The 25,256-nt window shown below is 46.6% G+C and overlaps 2 protein-coding genes across 2 annotated transcripts; both read left to right on the forward strand.

The window, feature by feature from the left end:
• The first annotated feature begins 216 nt into the window (after positions 1 to 216).
• On the forward strand, positions 217 to 2,268 carry LOC119372373 (uncharacterized). Its single transcript, XM_037642846.2, has 2 exons — positions 217 to 331; positions 951 to 2,268. The coding sequence occupies exon 2, from the start codon at positions 1,087 to 1,089 to the stop codon at positions 2,266 to 2,268; it is 1,182 nt and encodes a 393-aa protein (XP_037498774.1). The 5' UTR covers positions 217 to 331; positions 951 to 1,086.
• A 2,555-nt stretch (positions 2,269 to 4,823) lies between these two features.
• LOC119407155 (proton myo-inositol cotransporter) lies at positions 4,824 to 23,136 on the forward strand. The gene is made up of 9 exons (XM_037674020.2): positions 4,824 to 5,421; positions 10,634 to 10,793; positions 12,471 to 12,682; positions 14,004 to 14,112; positions 14,926 to 15,089; positions 17,323 to 17,434; positions 18,748 to 18,983; positions 21,202 to 21,354; positions 22,881 to 23,136. The coding sequence occupies exons 1-9, from the start codon at positions 5,013 to 5,015 to the stop codon at positions 23,111 to 23,113; spliced, it is 1,788 nt and encodes a 595-aa protein (XP_037529948.1). The 5' UTR covers positions 4,824 to 5,012; the 3' UTR covers positions 23,114 to 23,136.
• The last annotated feature ends 2,120 nt before the right edge of the window (positions 23,137 to 25,256 follow it).

Genomic DNA, 25,256 nt, shown 5'->3' on the forward strand with positions numbered 1-25,256 from the left:
GTACCCAGCAAGAGGATAAGTGTTCGACTACAGCTGTTATCATGAAGTGTTGAAACATCCTATTTTTGCTACGGATCGTAGCACGCATGCGTGAATTCGTGTCGACAATGTAGTCTCATGTTCAGCGCTCGCTGTGCTGTATAGCGTCCCTGTGTCTGTTGATCGCCGTTCGTAATTTCGTCGACCACAAAGCGCTTTTGAATGTGCTGACGTTGGGCCACTGTTCGAGTAAGTTTATTTCAAGGTGTGTCTAATGGAGTACGTTTATTCCAGGAGTCCTCCACGACTTCCTGATCGGCTTGGCGGTCCTGGCTTGCCTGTCCCTAAATCTGTAATTACAGTACTGATCTTACTTCATAAAGTTTGTGTGTTTCCTTTGCTACAATTTGGTGTAGGGGGTTTCTTAGTGAAAATACGAAATCGCCAGGTGTTTTGCATAAGAGAGCGGGGGCCGAGGCGGAGGAGGCAGGAGAGGAGGACATGTGCGCTCCCTGATTGGCTTACGCTGACGGCTACGTTACGCATGACGTCATTCTCTCAGAAGCGGCCGCTGATGGCGTCGTCTGCAACAGATGCGCGACGCCAAAGCCGTTCGAAGTGTTTTTGAAGTCTTGTTGGTTTTTTTGAAGAGACAGCGGTACGCAGACATTCGAGGGAAATTCGGCTGGTAGTGAAAAGCTGCGACAGTGTAAATGCTTAGGTTATCTGATGCAAGCAAAAAAGACAAAACGAAAAAAAAAAAACAGACAACGACGTTGACTAGCAATTGAAGTTATTTATGTCCGAGATGAAAATGTCATTTGCTATAGTTAGTGTCAATGTCTGCCTTTCTTTTGTCTTTACGCTATTTTTATGGCTGTTACACTTTTAAGAAAAGATAGTTATTCGCTATGCATAAAAAGAAAATGCCTGCAAATTTTTCATTAAACCTATAGTGCTTGCTGTTTCAGGTACGTGCTTGTCAAGTTTTCCGGACCCATTGTCCTCGACTCCCTCTGCGAGTACGTCTCGAGAGAAGCCAACGCCTCTAAGTCGAGGCCGGGCGCTGACGTCCGTGACTATGACGCGTCGGACGACGACGACGGCATGCCAGAGGACGTGTTCGACGGCATCTCGAAACTCGTGGCTCGTCTCAAGAAACCCAAGTTGCCAAAGACCACGGGTGAAGAAGGCGTTCCGCTTCTGCCCTCTTCGAAGTCGTCACCGGCTGGCACACCAGAGGAATCGAACGAAGACGACGGTGACGACCAGAGCGTCGTCTTCTACGACGAGGACACCTCCAAGTTACCGAAGACCACGGGTGAAGACGGCGTTCCACTTCTGCCCTCTTCGAAGTCGCCATCGGCTGGCACGCCAGAGGAATCGAACGAAGACGATGGTGACGACCAGAGCGTCGTCTTCTACGACGAGGACACCTCCCAGAATGCAACAGAAGATGCTCCGCAGATCTCGCCAGTACGTCCTCCTCGACATCCGAAAGGCCCTGGCGTTAGTGGATTGGGATCGGCATCCGGGGACGACGCTTTTCTCGACCCCAAGCAGACCCTTGGTGAACGAGACGGTAGTTCGCCAGAAAAGGCGTCTCCGGGGTCTGACGTCGCAGTCGCTGGAAGTCCCGAGGAAGATTGGTTCTCGTCCGGCAGACGACGCTGGATCGGCCGCTATGACGTCACCGTTGCGCGGACGTCGAAATACGAGAAACGACGTCTCCAAACGACCGCCGCGCTCTCTGACGGTCGATGTTCTGAACTAAGCGGTAGTGGATCTTCGTTGCCGGAGCAACGAGCGACGTACGACTTGTTCGTTGAGCGTTGGTCGAGTAGCGCGACTGCAGACGCCGCCAGCGACGTCTCGTTCTTGTCCGATGACACTCTAAATTGTCCTATGGGCCAAAATGTTGACGGAAGCTTCTCGAGCAACAGCGGCGGCAGCAGCAAAGGACTCCGGGAGACTCAGTTTCACCGAGGGCCCCTAAAGCGCCCACCAAGAAGTTCCGGAACGTCAGCAAAATCTCACTCTTCATCGGAGCATGACGTCAGTGGCTCAGCGCCAACTTGGAAATTTCTTTCCGGGCCTCACGAAGAGAAACGCGTGCAAAAGCCAGCCAACCACGACGTTCAAGTCGCATCCGCAAAAAATCTGAATCCAAGCTCGCGCGCAGGCGAAAAGTTGATCGAAGCACGTCGGAACGACCACAAAAAGATAAACAGCGATAAAGCTGAAGTCGTTGGCTGGTTTGATGACGTTTCTTCAGAAAGCGGCGAATGAGAGGAGGCTTCGAGCGCGCGAACACGTGACGGAGATGATACGTCACTGGCGAACCGTACGCTCCGAGGATTACGTCACAGCGAAGGCGAGCGCACTGATGACGTTTCGGAACCAGCGGAGAGCGGATTCTCGATGACGTCCTCAGTGGCGGACTCCTCTGCTGAGACAGGTGTTGACGAGGAGGTTGAATTCAGGGAGCCAGGTAGCAGAAGGGACACTAGATCGACAATAGAAGGAAATATTCCTTGGACGCAGAGGCGATACCGAAACGACACGGACGCTTGATCCATTCTACAAAAGTTAGGATTTCTTCATTATGCCGCACTGCTAAATTAAAGAACCGTTGTCGAACCTGCTGAATATAACGTGACACTACAGTGGTATAGCTTATTATTACACGAAAGTGCGCACGCGTGGTCTTTGTCTTGTTAACAGAATTAAAAAAAAAAAAAAAACGTTTGTAGCGCATAGAATAAATATGCTCGGAGTATATATATTGTGGTAAGGGGCGAACATTCTACTTTTGCCGGCAAAAAAAAGGGTTCCGAACTTTCACTAATATGCTGTTTAACTGATTAATGCGCAGAACGCTTAGTGTGCGACTTGGATCGAGCCAGATGTCGAGACGTATATTTGTTTTAAACAGTGGTTTAAACAATGATTATTATGCAGAATTACGAGATCGTCTGGCGTTGCTCATGAGTAAACTTATTTCTTCAGGTTACCCCATATTGCTTTCAGCCAATTGTAATACATATGTGGGGGCGAGCTTGTAAATGCCGAAAGACCGAGAGTGCGGTTGCTGGTGCAACAATGTATCCACACTGCACCCCTGCAAGGCAGTGAAAGAGGGAGAGAGAAAACTTTATGAAAATGCTTGCAGAGAAGTAGCAAGCGGAAATAACATTTATATGGACCTCCACACATGATAAACTAACACGCGTGGATTCCCGGAAAAGAAACATACGTGAATGGCTTCCGAGGTTACGTGGTGTTGGCTGTACCAGATCTCAGAGGCCACGCTAAGCTTCTCGCTTCCGGTGCGCCATATCACATAACTTTGAAGAAATCTCCAGAGGAACCACAACCAGTAACTCTCGGAATATAGGTTAAAGGAGGTATAACTGTCTGGGTTGCCGGAAATAAATATAAGCTTAACAGCGGAGATTGGTGATGGAGAGACAGGAACAGAGAGAGAAAAAGAAACGACATAAAAATGTTAAAATAGAATTAAAAAAAAAAAGCAGACTGACTTTTTTGGCTCTTGGGCGTGCACTGATAGGGTCTTCCATTGTGTGCAGTCAAGGTGCGACTAAAGTTGTCTGGTGGGTATGCGCCACAGGAATTGGGCAAGCCGCACTACCGAGCATAAGCGTGCGCAGGGTTCCCCTTCAGGGGGGGGGGGGGCGAAGGTTCGTCGCAGCGCCCCCCTCCCTATTATGTCAATGTATGCAGCTGCCTTTGCGCCCCTCTTCTCGCCCCCCCCTACAATGTATATGGCTGACTTTGCGCCCCCCTTCTCGCCCCTTGCCCCCCCCCCCCCCCCCCCCCCTGCGCACGCCTATGCTACCGAGTACAGCAAGCTCGAGCGAGCGTTAATCGAAAATGAAGACATGAAAAGAGAAAAACAGAGAAATAAAGGGAGTAAAGACGTAGACAGAAAAGAGAAAGAGGTAGAAAGAAACAGGCACAAAAAAGAGATAGAAAAAACAGTGTAAGACAGAAAGAGAAAGATCGATAGAAAGAGCGAGAAAAAGAAATAGATAGAGAAAGAAATCGAAAGAAACAGATAAAAAAAGACATACAATAAGCAGAAGGAAAGATAAAGAAAGAGAAGAAGAAATAGAGAGACAAATAATGACAAGCACACTCTTCGAACTTCAGGCTTGGCACCTCTAGTACGAAGCTGCCATGATTTTTTTATTTAACGAACGCTGTCAGTGCAATTCTCCATCTCACGGAAAGCGAAGTACACTTACACTTAATTAACCCATGTCTCGGCCGCCAACATGGCAGTATCATAATTATACGGCATGCATAACTTCTACAAATCTCTACGCTTCGTATTCTGACAGCTTAGTATGCACATCCTTGAGGAAGACAGTGAAAGACGCACACCGCCAGTTTACTTCATGGATATCTTACGAAATTTGCGTTCAAGAAAGCTATAGAAGTGTGTACGCCTGAAGAACTACGATGAGGGTTGTAGTGTGGGCTTCTCCGCAATAGGACTCGTGTTGCGGGAATGCCCCGCTTCCCGTTGTCTTGGTGTTTGACAAAAGAAATGCTGCTTCCCGGCAGAACTTCGCTTCTTATTTGGATGCTGGTACTGTCGGGTCTCACCCTGGTAATAGTTACCGTAATTCTTTGCAGCCGTGTTGATTATTTCTTAATGCTGAATTCCGGCGCGAAGATACCAGAGACGAAGCCGATGGTGGCGCCGTGAAACGATCGTTAGCCCAACCTCCTGAAAAAAAAAAAGAAAACAGAAAAGAAAGAAACACACCTGCGTCCTCTTGCGGCCTCTCCGTGCAACTCACTTCACTCTCTCGCGAGACGCGAAGCAGTCGATTTCTGAGGAAGCGATTGAGTGTGGTGTGCGGCTGTCTGGAGGTGGTGCGGGGTGTTGCAGTTCGCCCTCTAGTTAACGTAATCAATTAACCGACTCGACACGCACTTAACCTGGCTGCTGCGAGCTATCGCAGCCCGCACCGTTCAAGCTGGCGCGCGAGACCAAGTACGACATGAATGGCTTCCAAAACGAAGGTGACGAAGAGCGCCGAAGTATTGTAGTCGACGGCCCATCGAAACCCCCCAAACCTCCGGTCACCCGGCTGTTAATATGCACCACGGTTCTATCGGCAGTCGGGGGTTTCCTATTTGGCTACGACACGGGTGTAGTGTCGGGTGCCATGATACAGCTGAGGAGCCACTTCCAGCTCAACTACCTGTGGCAGGAGCTCGTGGTTTCGGTCACCATCGCGGGAGCCTGGGCGTTCGCTATCGTCGCTGGCATGGCGACCGACACTTTCGGACGCAAGCCCGTCATACTCGTAGCTAGCTTCGTGTTTACGGTCGGTGCCGTACTCATGGGACTAGCCTTCAACAAGGGAATGCTTCTGGGAGGACGCCTCATCGTGGGCGCGGGCATCGGTAAGTTTCCGTTTGTTGTTCACGCGCGCGCCAACAGCTGTGTCCACGCGCTGGCGAGCTGCTAGGCACGGCCCGACGCATTCTTGCGTATTAGGTGTCTGTGACTCATATATTTAAGCGCGTCGCGGGTGCCTGTTGTTGTTTTGCACGCCGTTCCGCTGACGCACCGCCTAGCCAGTCGCAGTCGCATGTCAAGCGATCGCGTGCGCCTCTATTCCCTTCTTTAATTAAATAACGCAGCCGCGCTCTAGTGCGTCAGTTGATAAGTTAACTGTTTACTGACTCTCACTTGTACCACCTTGGTTTCTATTGCTTGTGCCACCTTGGTTGGACTATTGCTCACTGCGTGCCAACTTTGCAGCTGCTTTATGCCAGCGCGTGTAGTGGAAGTTTTTACTTTCAGAACGACCTTGCTGCAGCTAGTTCTCGAGCCCACAGCTGTTCGCGGTTGATAACAGATATGCACGCGCCTGTGATTTTCCGCATCTGGGTCGCTGCAATAGGTCGAGTATCGGCGGTGTAAGATGATACGCTGCCTGCCGACACCGCTGTTTTGTTATCGCAACGTCCCTTATCGCCTGATTCCCAGTCGCGTGCGTGATCACGCACGCGCTGTAGGTGCCTTCTCGATTACAAGATTGCAAATCTATCCTGCGATAACTCCTTCTTACAATTGTCCTCGCGTCCCTGTCAAGATTTTTTAGTTATCTAGCGCACTTAGCGCGCACCTTCATTGTTAAGTATGCGAGTCGGCAGCGACAATTCTTAGGGCTCATGTTTCAACATATCCGCCCATTATTATTCGAGGGACATGGCGACATTTGTTCTTCGTCACTTTTATTGACACTTTCGATAGAAAATTTGCCTTGGCCATTATGCATGGCAATCCATGTGTTATTTCCGAATCATCAAATTTATTAAGTGAGTGTATGCTAGCTACACTTTTAGATGCATTGGCCATGGCCAAACGCTTGCAGTGCGTCAGCAACCCATGCCACCTTTACGCAAATTCATCGAAAAATATATGAAGCATTTATAGCATAAACACCTGCCAGGCAATCGCGTATATTATTATTTGCAGCAATAAACAAATATCACAGTTGCGAGCAGTAGAAAAACACCTCGCAGAGTACCTATCGCATAAACATGTATGAGGAAAAACTTTGTAATATAATGGAAACGAAACATTTTGTACATTTATTATATTGACATATGCTACTTCCTGCATTTAATGCATTTAAAACTGAAGGATGCACTTACCAAAGGCTTACAGTACTCCGACAAGTTCATGCTACCTTTACGCAAATTCTTCAAAAAATGTACAAAACAGCTGTAACAAACACCTGCCAGGCAATCGCGTATTATTATTTGCAGCAATAAAAAAATATCACAGTTGCGAGCAACAGAAAAATGCGTCGCAGAGTATGTGCATGAATTGTATAAACGAGTACGAGGAAAAACTTTGTGTGATATTGCGGAAACAGAACACTTTGTACAGTTATTATATTGGCATGTGCTACCTTCTGCGTTTAATGTGGTGAAAAGTGTACGATACACTCGCTTAATAACTTTGACACTTTCGAAATAACGCATTGATTGCCATAATCTGTTTAAACATAATTTACAATTTTTTATATACATGCTGCCTCTTTTTCTGGATTTTTCTGGATCTTTCTGATAGAGAAATGGGTCAGACAAGGAGATATGATCTCTCCTATGTTCACTGCACGTTTAGCAGTATTTGAACAACATTGGAGGACCCCAGGTGGTTAAAATTAATTTTCGGAGGCCTCCACTGCAACGTGTCTCATAATGATGTCGTGGTTTTGGCACGTAAAACCCTGCAAAAATTATCGTATTCATATTATGACGACCGGGTCAGAAAGAAATAGAAATAACGATTAACAGAGAATATTTCGGCAACCTACGATTCGCAGATGGTGTAGCGCTCTTCCACAATGACGCTGACTAATTGCAAAATGCAATTGAAAACCTCAACTGAGAAAGTGTTAAAATAGGGCTAAATATGAATATGCTGAAGGCAAATATTACGCTTAATAGCCTGGCAAAAGAAAAGTAGCTCACGATTTGCAGCGAGCCTTTAGAATCTGTGCAAGAATATGTGTGTCGAGGTCAATTATAAACAGGGGAGCCTACTAATTGGGAAAAGGAAAGTCACCGACGAATAAGGATGGGCTGGAGCCCATACGGCAGGTGTTCCCAAATCATGGCAGGCAATCTGCCGCTGTTCCTGAAGTGAAAAGTGGGCAGTCGTTGTGTATTGCCGGTGCTAAAATATGGGGCTGAAACACGGAGGATGAAACATAAGACTTAAGTTAAGGACCACGCAGCAGGCGATGGAATGGACAATGATAGCCATAACACTAGGAGATTGGAAGGTAGCAGATTGGATCGGAGAATAAACAAAAGTAGCGGGTGTAGTAGTCGACATTAAGTGAAAAAAAAATGGGACCTTCTGGCCACTTCATGCGCAGGGCAGACAATTGGCGGTCAGTTAGAGCAACGGAATGGGTACTAAGAGGTGGAAAACGCAGCGAAAGATGGCAGCGAGTTGGATGGTGTGACAGAATTAAGAAGTTTGCAGGTGTAAAATGGGATCTACTTGCACAGGATAGCATAAATTTGTACCAGTGAAAAAATGTAAGATTCCATTCACATTTATGTAATGTCTCAATTTATTACCGTAAATGTGTTGGAGTGGTGTGAAGTGGCTTTGTGGAGCTTCCTGATGTAGCGGATAAATGGTGGTTGCGATTTTAGTAACAGCTGCTTTCCGCCCCATTGTGTGTCACTCTTATCAGCCACCTTTCACCGCCAACTGATACCCCTGATAACCTGGGTGGAAGGAAGCTCTAACTGCTGACAGAGTGCGATAAAGAATGGCACATAAAAAGGCATCATTATCAAATCGTGGCCAAGCATGAAGGACAGCTTCCTTCATCTTTATGATTTGTGTGACAGCGTGCAGTCATGTAAGGAAAACGCATTGCCCTTCATGGTCACACTTCTCCGTTTCTGTCATGCCCTGTCTGCAACGAAGATTTTTATTGCTCGGCCGACAGCAGCTTCTCTTGTTTTGGAATGCGAAGCAAGGCTGACGAGCTGTTTTTGTAGCCTGACTGTTTGAAGACTACTTGTCATGCACTCTGCGAACCACCTTTTTAAAAAAAAATGTTTTGTTTTGCGAGGGCTGCAAGCCCCGATCTAAATTGTGGCAAGTGACTACGTAGATTCCGCTTTATTGCTGTGGGAAAGGAAGTAAACCAAATCTCAGCTTTTTTAGAATGACCGATCACGTGAAAGAATTGTTCACTAAATCAACAGGTCTCTGCATAACTTGTGCATACATCCAAAGTTTTTGAAAGTTTATTCTCGGGCCACCAAGATGCTGCAGCACAAGTAAACTATACTTCGTAGGAAAAAGTGCAAAAATTAGATTTGCAAGTGCAGCTGCTCATCCGCAATTTTGGGATGTTGTCCTACATAGATTACTTTTTCCTAATAATAACGAAAGAGAGCCTATTCTAGTAACTGCTTCGCTTGCCACAAACACTGTGGCATCATTTGCTTTACCGTTGCAGGATCGAATCCTGGCCATGGCGGCTTCATTTAGATGCAGGCGATATGCTAGAGGCCTGTGTACCTAGATTCAGGCGCACGTTAAAGAACCCCAGGTGGTCGAAATTTCCGAAGCCCTCCACATCGGCGTCTCTCATAATCGTATCGTAGTTTTTTGACGTAAAACCCCAACAGTTATTGTTATTATTATTTGCTTTACTGCCTGCCACCACAGCCAGGTCTTCTAGGAAGTTTCGGGCTTACTTGGGTACTCTGGACTGGATGGCTGGCTATAAAAACAGCATGCCTTGACCTGAGACAGTTTTCTTTCTCCTCTTCCCATATTTTTCTCCCATCATTACCGACCCTACAGAAACTGAGACATCCTCTCTGCTAGGGTTGCAGAAAATATTATCTTTTCCATGCATCGTCCCCATCTCTCTCCGTACAAATGTCTGCGTTTTTGATTTTAGTCAAGACTTCAATGGAATACCGTCTGGTTAGGTAAAAGCATTGTTAAAAATGAAGCAATTCGCCGTCCAAGGTTAAAAGAAAATGACGTTTAGGGGTCCCTATAGATCCCTCCTTCGCAGTGGAATGTTGGCTAAGCAGAGGGTTCTCAAGTGGCATTGACTGCACAATGAAAAGTTGCGCTGAGTAGACATGGTGTGTAGAGCGCATGACTTTGTGTTACGTTCTCAACGTTACTTGGGAACCTTTTGCTTAGCTCACATTCCATAGTGAATGAGCTGAAATTCCATTGTGACATTCCATTGTGAACGTTCGATGTGGTCACAATGGAATGTTCACATTCCATTGTGAGCGGATCACGAAACGTCGTTTCATTTCGAACTTGGTGAATGACCTGCCTCATTTTTGGCAGTTTTTCATTTCCATAATGCCGCACTTATGATTGCACAGCGCACGAGCAGCCCTGCCAATCCAAATGCTACATAAATGCACAAAGTGACAACTGGCCAGCGCTGGTCTCAAATCTAAGTCGATTCATATTTTTCCTTCATGAGGGACAGTTTTCTTCCTTTCCACTTTCCTCAACTGCAGTGGTGGTTTAATAGCCGTGGCAGTTTGCTGTTCTGTGAAAAGTCATGGGTTGGACTACTTGGCTTGCTGGTTGCATTCCGTGACGGCAAAAAATGTGAAAGGGCTCGCTTACTACTCTTTAAAATACTAGTCTCTTGACATTACCTTTCTGCTTTAAATGCATATTCTTCATGCTGAAACCCTGGATGGAATGCTGGAAAGCCTCAGAGCTAACTAAATGATTGATGATAGCAGCATTTGTATGAACACGTTTTTGTTTTGTTTCATAGAAAATGTATAGATCGTGACATTGTGACAAAACAAAAATGTGATCACATTGGAGTTGAACGTTGGTACTCTTTCCACTCAGCTTGGGTCAGCTGCTCTGCTGCTGCATTGGTGCTCACAACATGTAGCAGGCTGCTCCACAACTAAGCAAGCTGGAGAAAGCATTGCTTAAACTGTTTACAACAGCACCTGGGTTATGCATAATCATATTCATTATGATTGCTTTAATAAAGTCTGATCTTGTGTGTGTACCCGGCAGTTGGTTGTGCATTTTCGTTAACCGGTGTGCGTGAATGTCCCGCAGGCCTGGCTTCCATGACCGTGCCGGTCTACATAGCCGAGGTGTCGCCGGCCGAGCTGCGAGGATTCCTGGTCACGATCAACCAGGTTTTCATCACCGGAGGGCAGTTCATCGCCAGTGTGGCTGACGGCCTGTTCAGCAGTGACACTGAAAACGGCTGGCGGTGAGTCTTGCGCTTTTGTTCGTCACTTAAGTGAGTTGAAGGGCTTGCTGCTCCTCATATCCTACAGCATTCAGTGCCCATTCCCGATTGCAATGTAGATGGTGCAGAGAGAGAAGGAAAGATGGGAGGGGAAAGGCAGGGATATTAGCCAGTGGTCAAGTGGCAGAGCATCCACCTTCAATACGGGACTTACTGGGTTCGATTCCCAGCGCCACCAGGCACCCACCAGTTTTCCTAACGTGGAGAGAAGTGCCCTGACCTGAGGTTCAGTCGTGTGAGTCCAAGCCTTGAGAATATGGCCACTCCTTTCCATTCTCTTCTTTCGCACCCCATCCCCCACACACTGCACCGTGCTGCCTCACAAATTGCGGAAATGAATGTCTCTCCCGACCTAAAACTACTATCAGCCAGAAGGAAAAATCTGGTACGCCACACTGGTAAAAAGCACAGGAGGGGTTGGTTGAAAGATAAGAGAGTAATGGCACAGACACACAAATGCTGTTCGCCATAGCACGCACCAATTTAGCCCACAGCTGCATGTGCAGGTCCCATTTCCTTAAAGAGTCCCTGATCCACCTGAAGGTCCAAATCTCGTTGTGGTGTTGCAGTAGTGCATGAGTCTACAACGAACACGTAGCCGTGAGAAATTTGTGAAATGGTGCCGTAATAGCGGAGTTACACGTGTTTGATGATTGAAAGAGATCCCTCACTCGTTTTGCTCTTTCCTTTGCTATGTTCAGTTCGTTGGCTCTTCTTTCCTTCTGTCCGAGGGCTCCTCCTTGCTGTGCGAGGACGAAGAGCGGGAAGTGCATGATTTTGCTAGCATACGAACAGGTTCTTGTGATGTCACCAGCAGCGTCTACTACTGGAGACGTCACGGCCAGAGCCAGCGATACCAGAAAGGCCTGGAGAGGAGCACGAGATTGATTTTTTTTTATTTCTTGGCTCGACCGAGGCGCCTGGCACTGCCACGTTTGGCATTGTTGATCATTACGGTATTCTGGACTTGATGCGTGTGTTTACTTGAAAGGTTAAAAAAATATTGGAGGTGGTTTCGGGGCCTTCTAACGAAACTGCAGCCCAGTATGCCTTTGTCATCCTCATCTGCGATGACTTATGAGGTCGATCATTTCAGAACGGCTTTCCCTGATATTGGTATTTGGTCAAAAGGAGAGCGAGCGTGATTGCAAACAATCATCTCTGTGCATTTTAACGAGGACAGTTGCACAGGATGTGTTGAAGGGACCCCTCATGAACGTAATTGTTATGCAAGGTGTTGTCAGCCCATTCTGATGGAAAATACTCTTAAAGAACTTTCTAAAAGGTGCTCTTAGCCATAGCCAATGCAACGCAGTGTGAAATCTTGTGGAATTCAGTGGGAATCCATAATAATAATCATAATAATACCTGGGGTTTTATGTGCCAGAACCACGATATGATTATGAAGTACTCTGTAATGTAGTGCAATGTGTATTAAATTACATAGTAAGAGTCGCCATGACGTGGTAACCATTAGATGGTAACCATTACATTTTTAGAAATCTGGCAATAAATTTTACCATTACATAGTTACCATGTAATATTAACCATTACATGGTTACGGTTACCATGTAATGCATTATAGTGTCAGTTATATTGACGATAGCGCTCCATTCTCTCTGTGTGCACCACCTGCAGCTACATGCTGGCCCTGGCGGGCGTGCCTTCGCTGATCCAGTTACTGGGTTTCCTGGGCATGCCCGAGAGCCCCCGTTGGCTTGCTAGTAAGGGCGCTTATCAGGAAGCCATCGAGGTGCTGCGGCGCTTCCGTGGCCCCAATGCCAACATTGAGCCCGAGTTCGAAGCCCTCAAGTCCACCTGCATCGACAATGATCAAGACGAGGAACACTGTGAGCCTTTATTCTTCTATGATCTCTCTTACCTCCTGTGTCAAAGCCCTGTAGTCTGCAGTCTATGAGTGCACCCTTCCTATCTTTGACCTGTCTTCTTCAACGATCTCTTTTTATCTCCTGTGTCAAATCGTTTGTGACTGCAGTGCACTCTTGCTACCTTTGAGCATTGAAAGTGACACATGCACTGTGGCTCTGGGCATAAGTGTCCGTAGGCTTCCATTGGAAACAGAGGGGGGGGGGGGGAGGAGGAGGCAAGTTTTACTGCATCCCACACCACCACCGATTGGTCTAGTTGTAAAGAAAACAAGCTTCGGAATGGATGCAAAAATTAAAATGAAGCAGTAACATGCTTCCACAACAACCTGCCTTTGTGGCCCTGGGATCAGGGGGTTAGGGTGGGAAATGAACAGTTCTTGTAATGCAACATCCGGTGTCCTTGGCCGCCATTATTGTCAAAACCTGCACGGCCATAACATTGCACCCTCGTACCATAGGAGCCCATTCGTATAATCCAGAACTGCAGATGTGTGTATAGCTTGTGTTTCTGATGGCAGTAATGTCAAGTTTCCATGATCTACTGTGAAAGTTGATAGAGAGAGAGAGTTCCTGTTAGGTTCTTTAGGCCTGGTCCAGTTATGAGAGCAATTCAAGCCTTCCAGCAGGCTTTGCTTTGTAATATTCTGAAAAGAAAGCCTTTTTTGTTGTTTTCTGCATTGCATGTATGTTTTGAAACTATGGTGCTTTACCTTTTCATTGTTGGATAACGATGTGACCGTAAACAGTTGCAAACCATGGCTCGTTCTGACAAGTTTTAAACTGAAATCGCATAGCAGCGTATGGAGAGCTGAACTGCGTAACCTCCACTCAGTCAGTCAATCAGTCAGTCAGTCAATCAATCAATCAATCAATCAATCAATCAATCAATCAATCAATCAATCAATCAATCAATCAATCAATCAATCAATCAATCAATCAATCAATCAATCAATCAATCAATCAATCAATCAATCAATCAATCACTATGCCTTACTAGGAGTGACACTGCATAACCTTGTCCTGTTGTGCAGCTGTTGTGAGCTAAACTGTAACCCGTTGTCAATCAATCAATCAGTTACCATGCCTTCCTAGGAGTGACCAGGGCCTAAAGTCTCCCTTCACTGGAGGGGGGGCTCTCAGAGGGTGGCGACCTATATATACATACATACACACATACATACAGCCCCTCCTTAAGAAATGGAAGGGGGGGCCGGGCCGGGCCGAGCCCCCCCTGACTTTAAGCCCTGGGAGTGACGCTGCATTACCTTGTCCTGTTGTGCAGCTGGGCCCGTGCTGATTCAGGTGTTGCGAAACGGCCCGCTTCGCCTGGCGCTCATCGTGGGATGTGCTCTGATGACTTTTCAGCAGATTGCAGGCATTAATACTGTCATGTAGGTGGCACTGTCTTTTTCACACCTGCTGCGTCATTTGCCTAGTACTCGTTGGTGCATTCTAAGGCCGTAAAATAACTTGACACTTCATTTTCCTTCTGGTGTTTCTGGATACATTTTCATTTTCTTTCATGAGCTTCAACTATATCAAAAGTGGCAGGACTGTTCTCAGGACCATTGCTGTACTATAATCCTTTGTGACGTGCATTACGTTCGACTGTCTATAAATGCATGAAATGCACATGATTTGATGCCAAGGTTCTGTGGAGATCAGGTTTAAAGGCAAGTGGAAGTGTTCGAATAAATTATGGTCTACTTTACGGCAATTAATTGTAATTACAACATAAATAATTATCTAATTATTAGGCAGTCAGTTATGCTATATTTCTTTGTAAACCAAATACGACCCATTCAAATTACATGCAATAGTTATCTGCTGGCAGCGATCATTCCTAAAAAGGCAAAAAAAATTTGAAATTCCTGCCGAAACGCCCCACGTCCAATGTCTCATTAAACACCGCACTGCCTTCACCAAAGCAATTGTTTGTAGCAAAATATTTCAACCAGAAATGATGTGAAAGAACCTATGGCAGCAATGTTTAATTTACCATTAGCGCAGTGTCTGTGGTCTCTTCTTTGCCAATAGTGCACAGAAATGACAAAACTAAGTTGCATCTCCGAATGAAAACGTTATGTGTTTTGAAGGTCCCGAAGGTCCCGATCATGTCATCATGAAAGCAGTTGGCTGCGTGTCAACGCGCCACTTTTTGGCATATCGACACGTAACCAACAAGCCCCTCTTTTGTTTGTCAGGTATTATGGCGCTACAATCATACAAATGTCGGGAGTGCACGACGCGTCCAAGGCGATCTGGCTGGCTGCGGCAACGTCCTTTGTCAACTTTGCCTGCTCCTTCATCGGCATGGGCCTTGTCGAGAGGATTGGCCGTCGTCTCCTCACCCTGCTCAGCCTTGCAGGTAAGAGGCCTTGCAGGATTTCTGCCGAGGTGACTGATACCCGACTCTGAGGACATACGAGGCGTGTTAAAGGAACTCTAAATCCAGTGCTTAATGTAGGGCTAATTCTGTGCTAATTCTGCGGTAACGCAGCTTTAGAACAGATTTAGAACTTGTGTAGTTCTAAATCTCGTGCTAAATCCTGCGCTAATGTCGTTCTTGTGCAGGTCTTGATGTAGTTCTGAATCGTGCGCCTAATGTAGCTCCACTCCTGTGAAACCTGAGGAAGTGTGTAGCATGGGGCAACCGAGTGATTCCCTGGGCAATCGCGCACTTGCTGAGGTGGTGGTGCCCTCTCTTGCACGGCGCGGGTATCAGCCAGATGTTTCAGGAGGTTTTTTGCGATTTTAGGTAAATTATTGCGATTAATTGTTGGTTATTTCTGTAGCTTATATTACTTTAGACCATGTTAGTTTATTTTGCACTGGTTTTTGGGCATTGTTAGCCTCGTTTTAGGCCTGTGCTGAACACTGCATGGCTGTGCGACATGAGACAGTGGATGGACGACAAGCAGGGCCCCTAAAATGCTGCACACCTAAAAGAAGCCGAGATTTTGCTGTAATGTCTTTAGCACTTATTGTACAGTCAGAATCACTCTTGTCTGGAGTGGATGAGCGCGTGGCTGTGGACGCTGGTGCTGTCTGCAGCCGCTGCCTCGAGTTTGCTGCAAGCTCCCAATCATGCTTGAATGATAGCACTAGGACCTAGCATGTGGCATGGCTATCTTTGGTATCGTTACAACGTTTTACAGCGAAAGCTGTTATGAGATCATTTCACCGTCCGTTTTTGGCGCCGTAGTTGTCCGCCGCCGCCGCCGGTGTCCGTAACCAGTATCGCTCGAAATAAGAAAAAAAACTAAATAAGAAAAAATTCCAGGATGGAACGAGGTTCGAACCTGGGCCCTCTGCGTGGGAGCCCAGTATTCAACCTCTGAGCCATGCCGGTGCTTGACGCTGCTTTGCAAAAAGGTCCTATACAGGCTTCATTTCGGGAAGGAACCACATTAGCATATGCAATATAGCGTGGTAGAAGAGTAAAATAAGCACCAAGCGTCGCACAACGCGAATTCTCTAAGCAGGCGTCGCACAATGCGAATTGCGCAACGAGTAGGTTGTTGAATGCTTCCAACCCATTACAAAGGGTTCTGCCATAAGTCTTCGTCGTCATCAGGCACGGCATCAACAAAGTGCGCATCATGCCTCACATGTGTTTAGCAGGTACCACGGCTCTCCGTAGAATGACGAAAAATGGCACAGTGCCTGCTGCCCTACTTCTCAAAAACTACAATGATTTATAGCGAAGTGGGTTCCTCGCAAGTGCACTTGTATTGGTTGCCAAGGAAGCCCATAAGCGCGTAATCCATTTCCTCGGGGTCTCAGTAAAATTACCATGATTTAGAGCGTAGTGGGTTCCTCGCAAGTGCACTTGTATTGGTTGCCAAGGAAGCCCATAAGCGCATGATCCATTTCCTCGGGGTCTCAGTAAAATTACCATGATTTAGAGCGTAGTGGGTTCCTCGCAAGTGCACTTGTATTGGTTGCCAAGGAAGCCCATAAGCGCATGATCCATTTCCTCGGGGTCTCAGTAAAATTACAATGATTTATAGCATAGTGGGTTCCTCGCAAGTGCACTTGTATTGGTTGCCAAGGAAGCCCATAAGCGCATGATCCATTTCCTCGGGGTCTCAGTAAAGGTCTTCACCCCCCCCCCACCCCCCGTCTCTCCCACGTCAACGTGTGTTATACAGCATGGCGGGATGACGGGAGAGGGAAATAGCGACCGGGCGTCACCCAATGCAAACTGCAACTGGTGGTCCGTTTAAAGCTTCCAACCCATTACAAAGGGCTGAGCCATAATTCTTCATCGTCATCCGTCGTCACGTCAACAAAGTACACATAATGCCTTACAGACGTGTAGCTGGTGCCTCGCTTCTCCGCAGAATGACGAATAATGTCTCAGTAGGTGCTTCCCAACTTCACAAAAATTGTGATTTATGACGCAGTGGGTACCATTCTAGTGTACTTCTATTGTAGCCCCAAGAGAGCTTACAACGGGCTCTAGAAACGCCGCTCTTCCAGCTTTCGCTGTGACTGTGCTGCGATTTCAGCGCAGGCCTGGCGTTTTTTTTCTTACACACGTAATCATATTTCAACATTGGCTGCCCTTCGTATTTTCTCTTTCTTTCACTTTGCAGGTGTGATTGCAAGCCTTTCGGTGCTTGCAGTAGGCTTTCAGCTTGCCGACATGGAGTCTCCTGCTGTGGAACCCAGCGTAGTCCCGTCATCCGGGATTTGTGGCAATTTCAGGTGACCAGCGCATTGTTGTCGAACTGCGTAGAGTTTGTTGCAGATCAGTGCGAGAATTTGTTGAAGACGGCAGATTTCTGGCACAGGCTGTGCTCTTGCTTGGGTCACTTCGTGATAGCACTTTCCATGTGTGTTTCTGAGGGTTGGCTAAAAGCATTTAATGCGTACCCGCTACCTCTCGTGATTTGCCTGGAGGCTCCCGCATATTGTGCAATCCGTCCCGTTATGTGAGGCGTGGCCGTAAATCTCCCGAAGAACGGCACTGGCACCATCGTGGAAAGAAAATGATAAGCTCAGCACAAAAAAAATTTTCTGATTGTGTGCCAAACACTTAAGTCACTTTCGCCGCAGTGCAGTAGTGTCTTGCGGAAAAGCACATCAAGATTTGCAAGGGGCTACTAGCTGTCGTCGTACACAGCAGATTTTGTGCCTTAATTATGCACACGTGCATGCATTGTATAATTGCGAGTACCAGTATGATCGCTGATGTCTACAAACATCACTGGCACTAATTCATTTACAACATCGCTGCAGCCCTGAGAAACAGTAAATTAATACGTACACCAGTTCTCTTCTGGCGCATCAGCACAGAGAAGAAGCTTCGCGTTATCTCGACCTGTTTATCTCCTGGTGTGCAATCTTCTGCACGTTCTGTCACAAAATGGAACCTGACATCACAAGAGAATACGAGAGGTAGCAAACAGCCAATAGGCGAGCTCAGGGAATTCCGAAATGTTTTCAATGCGTTAAGAAATATGTAATTATTATAACTGAATATAAATTTCGGGAGGCATTGTTTTTCAAAGCTTGAAATGGAAGAGCGCAATGGCTTTAGCACCTTATTTGTGTTAATGTCGTAATTGGGCTCTAGGTGGTGTCACAAGTTCACTCACAAGACGTTCGGGGGGGGGGGGGGGGCTCGTTGCCATTTTTGCTAACTATCGCCACAGCATTGGATTAAGCCAGGCACAAAGCAGGATAATTCGATTCCCTGGCACGAGCGCTTGCATTTCACTCCAACCCAAGTCGTCCGGAGACCGTTCTATATCTGTTTTATCGAACTGAACATGGCCGACAAAATGATTGACAGCACGGCCTTTTCTGGTTGCTGTTCTCACGTCTGACCGTCAAACGAGCCTCAACCAATCTTGTGGAGCGTGACAGAACGTTCTATCACAGAATGTGTACAAGATTGCACCCCTGAAGGTTGAAGCTGCAATCGTACAATATGCATGCACTTGTGGCATTACACATTATACGCCAGCAAGTGCAACATTACCGGCTGACATCGCTTTACGTTCCTTTGTATTCAGCACCTGCGCGTCCTGTACGGGAGTCTCCGGCTGCGGTTACTGTTACATTCCGGAGGCTCCGACCGGCAACTCCACCTGCTTGCCAGCGAACCCCAACAACCTGGATGTCTCGCTGATCGGCAGTTGCCAACAGCCAACAGCAACCCCCTTCGTGTGGGCCTACAACTGGTGCCCGAGCCGCTATTCCTGGATGACCATTTTGGGCCTGCTCCTCTACCTGTTCTTCTTTGCTCCCGGTAATCGCCGCGAAACTGAGCCATTGGTGGCATGGGACCAGTGTTGTTCTTTTACTGCGAACCGCGGTTACAAACTAGAAAATCGTCCAAGCGTACAGTCGCATTCATTATGACTTGCAACACGGGAGCGTGTGGCTGCACAGCATCAAAGATTGTCCACGGCTTCCACTAGCCCTAATTTCCACAACTAAGCGCTGTTCTCTCGCTTGGGAGTGGTCCCAAGTAAGAAAATATCATTTAGTTGTGGAAATTAAGGGAAGTTAAAGCCGTGGGCGATCTTGGAGCTCATATGGTCATGCGCTTCCGCGTTCCTAGTCATATTGTACGCGACTGTACCCGTGTGTTAGCATGGGCGTTGAACGATTCTTGTATGACTAAAAGAAATCACTCGGTGGCATGTGAAAATGGAACAGTGATTATCAGTGGCACGATCATGGGGTGACACTCCTTGCTATCTTCCAGACCACCCTGCCTAGCGCCAGCACGAGTTGTCCGAAAGCCTCGATAAAAATAAAAATGTATGTGAAAGGGATGGAATGGGTTAAGCTAACGGTTGTGTACGATAGAATGGACGCTAGGTTATGTCATAAGTTAAAGTTGGAGTCATATAATTAGTAGGAACTAGTGTAAACAGCAATTATATATCGGAAACCCATCTTATGGGGCTCGGTTCGGCACCTGATGGATAAAATTTGAACCACGCACTTCTTTCTACGTAGCTTCGGCAACGCGCGTAACAAAAATGCCAAAAATGTGCATTAAATGGGATGCAACCAGTGTAAGTGCCACTCCCAGACCCCTAAGTCTTGCATTAGGGTCGCTTTAGGTTAATTTTTAAGGCGAAAGCCTTTAATGTCTCATACTCGTGGTGTCCGACCGCCGCCGTCCGTCCGTACCCTGTCACGGTGCCAGCTGTGGCCTTTCCCTTTCACACTCTCAGCAATCACGTGGTGGCACAGCAGCGCATAGCAACAGTTGCGCGTTGTGCAGCTGTTGCGCAATGCGGCGGCAGCGTCCGTTGGCAGCGTCCATTGGCAGAGTGGAATGGCCAGGAGCTTTAGCCAAACACACTTTGGAATTTACTAAGTGTCCTTCAATTTTTTTGTCTTCAGATCAAGCACCCTGATCGCTAGGATATTGTTACAGGGTCTAGGAAGTATATATACACTGTATCTGCACACACTAAATAGATATATTCAAGACTGCTGACCAAAACACTGGTGGACCAAAGCTATGAAATTGGCCAAATGCACCTGTCAGTTAGCGGGACTTTCAAACGATTCTTGTATAGCATAAAAAAATGGAAACAAAGAGTTGCTTACATGTCTTCGGATCAAGCACTTTGACCACAGTCTCATGGTTTCATTGCGCTAGTCAGAACAACTGGGAAATTGGCCGAGTTTTTTTTGTTTTGTTTTCAGCTGAGAAGAACTTGTGGGCTTCGCAGAACTATGTGCAGTGAGAAAGAAGGGGCTGTGAAATGCTGGGGCTTTGGCGTGCGGCCACAATACAAGAATACTCATTTAAGACTGTGATGCCCCGTTGACGGACCCATGTTGGGGTATTGGCTAAAAAAAGTGTGTTTTCTCTTATAGTTATAAACTCATGATCACAATATTAATGGCAGTGCAGTTCCCAAAAGATAAGTTAACTTTCTAAAGGGATTCACCATTTCACTTTATTGTCCCTTTAAACCTGGAGTTTCATATTAATGCACCAGAGAAGAATCTGGCGCTAGTGCCTATGCGAGCTGCATGACATGACGCTTGAGGCTGCATGGGAATTATGGGTGGCACATGGACTTGCCTAAGCTTCGTTCTTTCGGCTCCGTGTGGCCTGCAGCCGCTTTGTTGCAAGACGGCGTTCGGCAAAAGTTCAACAGTTCCACTTTACCACCTTGACTCTTTTAGGCTGACAAATTCAAACCAGCTCATGAGGTTCACGAGCCATTCCTTTATCTAAAAGAATTGACGAAACGCAACAATAAACAAAGCCACAAGTGTGTTCGAAGTCGCAAGCACGAAGACTACGCAAATTCATGTACTAACCATCATTCCCATGGTGGCAGAACGACCTCAGCACCGCAGTTCCCACTAGTAAATATTGTAGGAAACTGTGCCTTTAAAACTGGTGACAGGTTTAATGGAAATGTTTGTTGGCAAGAGACATGGCTGTACTCGAACCGGCTGCTCGTTTATTTAATGTGCACTCGCTGCAGGTCTGGGAGCCATGCCGTGGACCATCAACTCCGAGATATACCCGCTGTGGGCGCGGTCGACCTGTTTCTCGCTGGCTACTTCCTTCAACTGGGCCTTCAACCTCCTGGTCTCCATGACGTTTCTCACCCTGACTGAAGCGATCACAAAATACGGTTGGTGACGCGTTGCCACGACGACCAGTTTCATTGGCGAACTAAAGAATCGAGAGTTGCGATAAAGTGTGTTCAGCTGCGCTCTAACCTGGTTACAACACAAGAAAAAAATGTAGGCTCTGCCAACAGAACGGCGGTGTGCCTGCCATTCGTCTGTGAAAGACAGTCGTACTAGCCGGCTTTCGCTCAAGCAGCAAGTACTTTTTATCTGCTAATGTAAATGCTACCATAAAATCCCGAGCAAGCGCCCCCCCCCCCCCTCCTTCTTTCAGAGAGATTCGATATATGCGCCAATGACAGAGCAAGCGCCCCCCATCCTCCCCTCCCACCATTTTCACTGTTTCATTCACTATTTTGGGAACAGTGAATGCATGCGTACTCAATAAAGCGTTTCATTAGAAGCACACGTGTGCATTTTTTTTATTCTGAGGGGCTCTTCCGCCACCATCTTGAATTTTGATCCTCACCCAAGCAAGGGCCCCCCCCTTCAAATCTTGTCGAATTATCTTTCACCGTAAGGGGGGGGGGGGAGGGGGGGGGGGGGCTTGCTCCGGATTTTACGGTACTCGTATTAATAGTTAAAGATTCTTCATCACTATCTAAAACATTACATTTTGAATTGAAGTAGACATTTTTCGTCCACTTCAATTAATTTCAATTTGCATCACAATTAGCACACTGCAGTTAGAGACAACGATTAACGTCCTCCATGCTTTCCCCGACCTAATTGTCTGTTCGATTCATTTGGTTGTGTGTGTACTAACCTAGTAGTATCACTGCCTCATAACCAATTGTTTTCAATACATCAACCTGAGGGGGTCAGCTACCGATATCACAAAAATGTTTGCACGTTGTGAAAGTGCCCAGTGTAGTGTCCCTGGCTGTTTGCATTGCTGTGCAGTTCAAATTTTATTCTGGAGGCAACAGGCTTGTAATTAATCCAGTCGCTGCATACCACGAGCATTTATCCGCAGGTTATATTGCTCGAGTTATTTTGCTTTTTACAGCGATGCTGTATCTCGCTAGCTTCTGGTGGATCGCGTCCCTGCATAGAACAACAATTTTTCGGTAAACCAATTGATTCGACTAGGTAACCCAGCATTTTTGCGTCGAAGAAATGGATGTGATGTAAAATTAAACATACATAAATGTGTATGATTTCGCCACCATGACAGAATGTACATGAGCAATTTTGCCTCGAAGACAAGACCACTTGCGTAGGAAATGAACTTCGTCATTTTCGTACTTTCTAAACAATGGGGTTTCTTGTGTAGTGCTACTGGATTTCGTATTCAGACTGCCGATGATGAGATAATACGTGTCACGTGCAAGAGAAATGCCGGAATGTTTGAGTGTATGTCTTTTTATTCACTCGATATAGTCAATAACGATAATATATCAATTCACTATAGCAATATTCACTATACCAGACCCACCATAGTCCCAGCTTCGCTGGCTTCCGTCATCGCAGTAGTGGAAGGGCTCTGAATTTTTTCTTTTCTTTTATTTCTTTCTTATCTCGTCAGGCACTTTCTGGCTGTACGCCGGCCTCTCGTTGCTCGGCTGGCTCTTCTTCTTCCTCTTTCTTCCGGAGACGAAGGGCAAGTCCTTGGAAGAAGTCAGCGACCTTTTCGCGCACCCCTGGTGGAGCGACTCGACGACGCGCGACAACAAGAAGACTGTGCAATATGTCCACATTCGCGGCATCAACCAGGCATACACCACTGATGACGGAGACTCCGGAGAGGAGGACCGCTAGGAGACTAGCGCCAACTGCTAAGCGACGCTGCTAACGCAGTGTAGCTCGGCAGTGCCTTGGCGCCAGTATCATTCGCGTAAGATGAGAGTGCGTTGCCGGTTCGACCTATCTGGTCAACACACCACGGTCTGTAGACTGCTGTCTGTAGCACATTGTCGATAGGCTGTAGGTTCCTGTAGGTTCACCTCGCAGACCATGGTCTAAGACTGCAGTTTGTAGACCATGGTCTGTAAACCATATGTTGCAGCCTATGGTCTGTAGATCACAGTCTACAGACAGTAGCCTTGAACTGTTGTCATCACAGCGCAAATTGTGGTCTATAGACCGTGGTGAGTAGAGTGTGGCACATGGTCTCTAGATGGTGGTCTGCAAATCATGTACCATATAGACCAGGGGTCTCAAACACGCGGTCCGCATGCGGCCCGCGAACCACTTGGTTGCGGCCTGCACTGGCCCGCAGATGACTGTCTTTGTCCCTTATATATAAATTTTTCTAATAAGTATGTTCATGAGCTACACAGCAGATGTGACTGGTCTCAAACAACCTTTTTTTTCCTGAGGCACGCTATACAATCACCATGTGTTATAACATAACCGTGGAACAAAAACTTTATACTTCAAAGCATCGAGTTATTAATAATTCTGTTAATCAGCATGGATATACTTCTGGAAACCTGATGTCAAATCCCCTTGATAAATCAGACACATATATACATATATATATATATATATATATATATATATATATATATATATATATATATATATATATATATATGAGAATGGCCGCCTTTTAAATGGTAGTGTTCGGTAACCTTGCGGGAGAAAATTTGTTGACTGCGGCCCGCCAGCCAAGGTGAGTTTGAGACCCCTGATATATGCCGTAGTCATTAAATGGTGGTCTGCAAACCATGTACCATGCAGACCATAGTCTGTAGAGTCTAGTATGCCACTTAAAGCCTGTAGACCACAGTCTATGGGCTATAACTGTTGTCACAGACTGTGATCTGTAGACCGCCGTGTGTAGACTGTGGTACATTGTCTGTAGACTTGTAGACCACTATCCACACCATAGTCCATAGACTACAATGTTCAGACTATGGTCTGTGGATGGGAATCTATGGTCTGTGGATTGGATAGGTATAGGTTTATATGGCTGGCCATGCTGTTAAGTATGACCACACATTCCATTCCAGAGCTTGCTAGTCTATGGGCTGGCATGCCTCAGGCTCCACTTTGCACATTAGTTTGCAGGACATTTTTTATCAGCGCATTGTGACTCGACCGAAGAAGCCACTGTATCAAGGACTGCGGACTAGAAAACAACTTGCAAGTTTTGTCATGTAAACGGAGTTGTTCTCAAGGGTATCAAATGCTGCGTGAACAATCATGCCCTCTTTTGCGTAATGTACATGTAGGAGGTCATGCCAGTCCATAGGCTAGCTGTCGTTCCTGTGGGAGCTTGGGCCAGTGTCCTGTGGTACCGTGCGTCACACAAATTTCCATATCTCGCAACTTCTTTCTTGTGACGGCATTTCGAAAATTGTTGCCGTCACACTTGGCCTGATTGCAGGGAAATGTTGACAAGCAGCAGGCTTGTTGGCTGAAAACATGCCCTAAATGTTTTGTTCGTGGTAACTTTACGCCTACACCACGGCACATTCATGTCTGGTGCCTTGCACCATAACGAGCACCAGTATTGGAAGTAACTGTTCTAACTCTTAGACGGATATTAAACAAAGATCGCATATATGAATCGGGTCATTCTTGTTGTGATGACATTCATTCCACAGGGCATTGGCCTGACATTTCCTGTGTTCATTCGAGTGGCGGTTGAAAATACCGAAATCTCAATCGTGGTGTGGGACCTAGTTGGTGCACGAGTTGAAATATCGTTGATGTTAATGCTTTCAATTTGTACCTCTTCTGCGTGTGCACTGCACGCCTGGAAGTGGGAGAACCGGTTTGCTCGGCCATTTTTTATTTACTATTTCGCGCTTTCAGCCCAGTTCCGGGCTGTTGTTTGTATCGTCTCGTTAGGTTTGTGGTTCCTCGGAAACCGGCTGATGTTGAAACCAGCTTTTTTGCTGGCGGGAAGCCGGTAGTAAAAAAACTGGTTCCCTTTTGCTGTCGGCCAAGAATC

This window comes from Rhipicephalus sanguineus, chromosome 10, assembly GCF_013339695.2.
Source record: "Rhipicephalus sanguineus isolate Rsan-2018 chromosome 10, BIME_Rsan_1.4, whole genome shotgun sequence".
Classification (NCBI taxonomy): Eukaryota; Metazoa; Arthropoda; class Arachnida; order Ixodida; family Ixodidae; genus Rhipicephalus; species Rhipicephalus sanguineus.